The 5,599-nt window shown below is 48.4% G+C and overlaps 1 protein-coding gene across 1 annotated transcript; it reads right to left on the minus strand.

Annotated features, from left to right (window-relative positions):
* Window positions 1–712: 712 nt before the first annotated feature.
* On the minus strand, window positions 713–2,152 carry VENTX (VENT homeobox). The gene is given in 3 exon segments (XM_043981538.1): window positions 713–1,060; window positions 1,159–1,446; window positions 1,940–2,152. Coding segments are annotated over 3 exon segments (849 nt in total).
* Between the last annotated feature and the right edge of the window lie 3,447 nt (window positions 2,153–5,599).

The following is a 5,599-nucleotide window of genomic DNA, read 5'->3' on the forward strand; positions in this document are numbered from 1 at the left end:
AAGCCCAAATTCCCAGAGTGAGGCCCTATATGCAGGAACCAGACTATTCTCTTTCCTCACCGAAGTTTTGGCTCAGTGAATTCTCAGCCTCATTTGCTGATGATAATCTAACCTGTTGCAAATGAATTGAATTGGTTCCTCCCTCCCCCTCCCCCCCATTACCTCCAGGTTCAAATATGTGCTGCTCTTTTTTCAAAGGCCTTTCCTTATTAACCAGGATGTTTTTCACACATAGGAGAGAACCGGCCCTCCCCCCACTTTACATCCCCTTAATTTGCCCTAGAATGTTCTCCTCACCTTGAGTTTTGAACACAATCTCCGGTAGGAAGGAGGACCCTCCTGGTCCCCTTCCCAACAGCTGCTAACCCTCCCACATCTGTAATTATTGCTAAAATGCTTCTCCTTTGGAATGCAAACTGTTTTCTTTTTGCACAATTTCTCCCAAATTACACATACACAAGACGTATTAAAAACATAGTGGTTCTTTAATATTTCCATAAATAATTCTCTCTGTACAGAATATACTTCCACATAACTTTGCAAATATATACATAGAAGTTCATAGTTAGAGAACCGAAGCTAGAGGAAAACATTCTTCCAACTAGGCCCGTCTTAGACTTTGTCTCATATCCTGGAGGCCTCCCTTGTCCCACCTTCCCCCTCAGTACCTAGAGGTCACCCCCCCCCCCAAGGTGGGGGCGGGTCGCCAACGTCACATTGTTCTCAGAAAGGAAGCCTGGTCTGGGCAGCCGCTCAGCAGACAGGCCAGCGCCGACTGGATGCCAGCAGGAGCCACTTTGCAGGAGCTGGGGGATAAGGGCAGAGGGGACAGGGGCGGGAGGGCCAGACCGCCTGCAAAAGACTCCTGGACGAGGCTGGGGAGCCGGAGCTGCGGAGCACTGGGGTACACGTAGGGCAGGCTTGGCGGCGGCATTGGTGCGGAGCGCATTACCAGGGGACTATACAGGTGAAGGGGGAAGGCTGGAGGCGGCTCCGGGGGCCTTAGGTCCTGCAGCTGACGCTTCATTTTCATGCGACGATTCTGGAACCAGGTTTTTATCTGTGGGAGCCCAAAAATCCAAGCATGAGCATTGCTGCAGGGCTGGCGGCCAGGCCGCGACTCCAAGGTGGGGGTGCCCCCCACGCCCATCTGGGTACCTGAACTTCTGACAGTTGCATTTTGCCCGCCAGTTTGCGCCTCTCGGCAGCGCCCAGGTAGTGGTGTCGTTTGAAGGAGCTCTCCAGAGTGCTGATCTGCTTGGTCGTGAAGGCCGTGCGCAGGCGGCGGGCGCCCCGGCACTGGGGTTCGGGCCTTGGGCCCTCCGAAAGGCCGCAGCTGCCACTGCTGACCTCAGGGGAGGCCTCCTCGCCTAGAGACCTGGATTCTTGGGAGGGAGGAGGCGCTTAGCAAGTCTAGGCTTTCCCACCCAGACCTGTCACCACACCCTCCCCGGGGGCCCTATCTGGGAAACTCCTAGTAAGACGACTTGCTCGGGTAGGTAGAGAGGGTCAATCAGGACTGGCAGGAAGGTTAAGTACTCAAAACACGTGGACCTATGGTTGGGGAGCTCCCTACGTAGGAGGAAGAGTAGAGCAGAACAGTGTGCTTCACCCCCTCGCCACCTAAGAGGACCTGGCGCTGATCTGCATGCTCCTGGCTTTCTGGCGGAAAGGCGGTGAGACAGGAATCGGACGACTTTCCCGGAACTCGTGAGTTTCCCTATTGGGTGGGCCTGGTCCACTCTGGTCCCGTACGGTCTCGTCCCTTCTTCTAGCCTTAGGTGACATCCTTCCCTGCCTCCCCTCCCCCCAACACAACCCATCCCTGGGTCTCTCTGCACTTTCTTTACACTCCTGTTTTCAGTCAGGACTCCCTTCTCCCCTTTCGCTACTGAACTACCCATCCCCGGAGAAAGCACTTACTGATTGTGGGAGGCACCCCAGCGGCGGGCAGCTCCGGTGACCCGGAACTGGTAGAGGGGCCCCCTGACTCCGAAGTCTCCGGTGAAGCCGAAAAAAGAAGACCCCCCACGAGGCCCTGGGGGCCTCGGCCTCCCTCTCGAATGGAAGCTTCGGAGCCACCTTGGCCAAGTTGGGAGGGCTTCTGGCTGCTCTGGGAGAGCCATTCCACAGAAAATGGGGCCTTCGTCATTAGAAAAACGACGGACCCGGAGGAGACGAACTTTGACTCTCCCGGGAGCAGGAGGTGAGACTTATATAAGCTGCGGGTCGGCCGTGGGCCCGCCCCCCAATCTGGCTTACATCAACAAAACTCAAAGCCTCTGATAAGTACCACCTAATTGTCTTACATTCAGTCCCACCCTGGGGCCCTTCGCACTTCGGCTGGCTCCTAGATGTCTGAGTTCCTTCTGCGGGAGGTTTCGTCCCCGTAGTTACATCTTCCTTTTTTTTTTTCCCCCTTCTTGCACTTCCCTAGAGGATTCCTTAGCTCCCCCCCCCCCATTTTCCCATACACTTTGGTCCAAAGAGGATGCCGAGGAAATGGCTCCTCCAGGTTTCCCTCCTTTAAAGTCCATTGGGTTACCGGCCTCTTTGGTTCAGCGTAGCCAAGAAATAGTTAAAAACCATTTGCTAAGGGTCCACTTTGTTCCAGGTACTCTGCTGCCTTCTGACCCAGGAAGTCCCCGTCTTTAGCCCAGCCATTCTCCCAAGGAAATATACTCTACAATTTGAGCAGAGAATGTGCCCCTAAATGCACACCTAACCAGATCATTGATCTGATTTGTGGGTTAGTTAGGGGATTGGGGCGGGAGGGGGGGGGGGCTTAGAGTCCAACCCATATAATAAAGCCAAAGGAAAGGACACTTCATGTGTTCCTCTAGAGCTAATACTTGTACTTTCTCCATGTGCTGTGCAAACACATTGTTGCTGTTCAGTCCTGTCTGACTCTTTGTGACCCCATGAAACATACTGCCCCTGCCCATGGAGTTTCCTTGTCTGGTGTGTACACACACACACACACACACACACACACACACACACACACACGAAGAATCTAGGTCTTCTATTTTTCTTGCTGATCTTATGAACTCATAAGTATTCAGTCACCATCTCCCTGCTGATCATTCTCAGCTCTATGTTTCCAGCCCTAACCTCTCTACTGACCTTCAGTGTCCAAAGCTCCCCCTTTCCCCATTCCAAACTTCCCTATTACTCTGGGCGGCATTCTTCCAGGTACCCGAGCTCATATCCTAAGTGTCATTTGCAATGCCTCATTTTCTTTCGCCTCCCATATCCAATCTGTTACCAAAGCCTGTGGATTTTACTTTTGCCACATCTCTCACACATGCCCCTTTCTCTTTTCTGACCCTGCCTCTACCCTGGTTCAAGCCCTCATTACTGCGCACCTGGACAACTACAATAACTTTGGTTGGCCTGCTTGTCTCTCTCCACTCCAGGTCATCCCTCTCTGCCCAAATCACAGCTCTAAGTCACCAGCTCCCCATCACCTCCAGGATCAAATATAAAAGCTTCTGTTTGTCATTTAAAGACTTTCATAAATGGCTCCTCCCACCTTTCTAGTCTTCCATCCCACCTTCCCCCCACCTTGTTGTGATGCTGCCTCTTTGAACAGGACATACTCTCCTCTGAGCTCTGGGCATTTGCTAGGGGCTTGATGCTCTCCTAATTCATTTTTGCCTCAGGGTTTCCCTTGTTTCCTTTTAAATTCCAGTTAAAATACCCCCTTGGTTTGTACATGTTGGCTTGTCTCCCTCTTTAGATGCTGAGCTGCTTGGGGGCAGGGACTGTCTTTTGTCTTATTTTGTATCCCCAGCTCTTAGCACAGTGCCTGGCATGAAGTAGGTGCTTGATTAAGCATTAAACATTGATTAATGTTTACTGACTTACATGTATGTGTGCATTCATGTGACATGGGGCTTTGGACATATAGAGGAATTAAGAGACTATTAAAGTTTAGCCCAGCCAACTAGATATCAGGACAGACACATCTAAGAAGTAAGGGGAGATAAAATTCTATAGTAGAAAAGTCAATTAGGCGGAGCTACTCCCTGACCCCCCCCCACTTATTTTCCCCCATGATACCTGGGTATGTATATGCATAAATGGGCATTTGAATCCTACTCAGTCCTGTTCCTTGTTCTCTGTGAGCTCCTGGAATGTCCCTTCACTCCTCTGGCTGGGCCTCAGCTTCTTCACTTGGACAATGAGTAGGAATGAGGGCTAGAGCAGGGCTTCTTACACTTTTTCCACCCATGGCCTCTTTTCACCTGAGAAATTTTTTATGAGCCCCCAGGAGTATAGATATACAAAACCTTTTACTGTTGCCAAATTTTGCATGGCGTCTATATTCAGCTATGTGACCCCATAGAGGATTGCAACCTCCAGTTTAAGAAGTTTTGGGCTTACTGCCTTCATGATCCTAGGCAAGTCACTTAACCCTCATTGCCCTGCAAAAGAAGAAGAAGGAGGAGGAGGAGGAGGAGGAGGAGGAGGAGAAGGAAAAGGAGAAGGGAGAAGGGAAAAGGGAGAAGGGAGGAGAGGAAGAGGAAGAGGAAGAGGAAGAAGAAGAAGAAGAGTTGGTTCTTCAGGTCCTGATTGAAGTGTCTGAGCAACCTGAATAAAGAGCTTTTGTTTTTTAAATGAACTCTTAAAAAATCCATTTTATTTATTTCTTTTAAAAATAATAAACATTTTTATTCATAGTTTTGAGTTCCAAATTTTATCTCTCCTTTCCTCAATCAGATATACATTATAAATGTGCAGTTATACAAAATATTACCATATTAGTCATTTTTTACAAGAAAATTTGAAGAAAAAAATTGAAAGTGGAAAAAAAAAAGCATGTTTCAGTCTGTGTTCCATCAATATCAGTTCTTTCTTTGGAAGTAGATAGTATGTTTCATCAATAGTCCTTTGGGATTGTCTTGGGTCATTGTATTGCTGAGAATAGTTGTCATTCACAGCTCTTCATCAAACAATATTGCTGTCTCTGTGCACAATGTTCTCTTGGTTCTGCTCACTTCACTATATATCAGTTCATATAAGTCTTTCCAGGCCTTTCTGAAATCATTCTGCTTGCCATTTCTTATAGCACAATACTATTCCATCACCATCATATACCACATCTTATTTAGCAGTTCCCCAATTGATGGTTAGTCATTCCTTTGATTTCCAATTCTTAGCCACCACAAAAAGAGCCACTATAAATGTTTTTGTACAAATAGGTCTTTTTGTGTTTTTTGGGGGGATGTCTTTGGGATATAAACCTAGCAGTGTTATTGCTGGATCAAAGGGTGTGCACAGTTCTATAGACCTTTGGGCATAGTTCCAAATTGCTCTCCAGAATGGTTGGATTAGTTCACAACTCCATCAACAAGTGGGTTATCATCCCAGTTTCCCACATCCCCTCCAACATCCAATATTTTCCTTTTTTGTTATATTTGCCACTCTGATAAGTGGGAGGTGATACCTCAGATTTGTTTTAATTCACATTTCTCTGATCAATAGTGATATAGAGAGGCAGCTAGGTAGTGCAGTAGATAGAGCACCGGCCCTGGATTCAGGAGGACTTAAGTTCAAATCCGGCCTCAGACTCTTGACTCTTATTAGCTGTGTG

Source organism: Dromiciops gliroides, chromosome 2 (genome assembly GCF_019393635.1).
Source record: "Dromiciops gliroides isolate mDroGli1 chromosome 2, mDroGli1.pri, whole genome shotgun sequence".
Taxonomy (NCBI): Eukaryota; Metazoa; Chordata; class Mammalia; order Microbiotheria; family Microbiotheriidae; genus Dromiciops; species Dromiciops gliroides.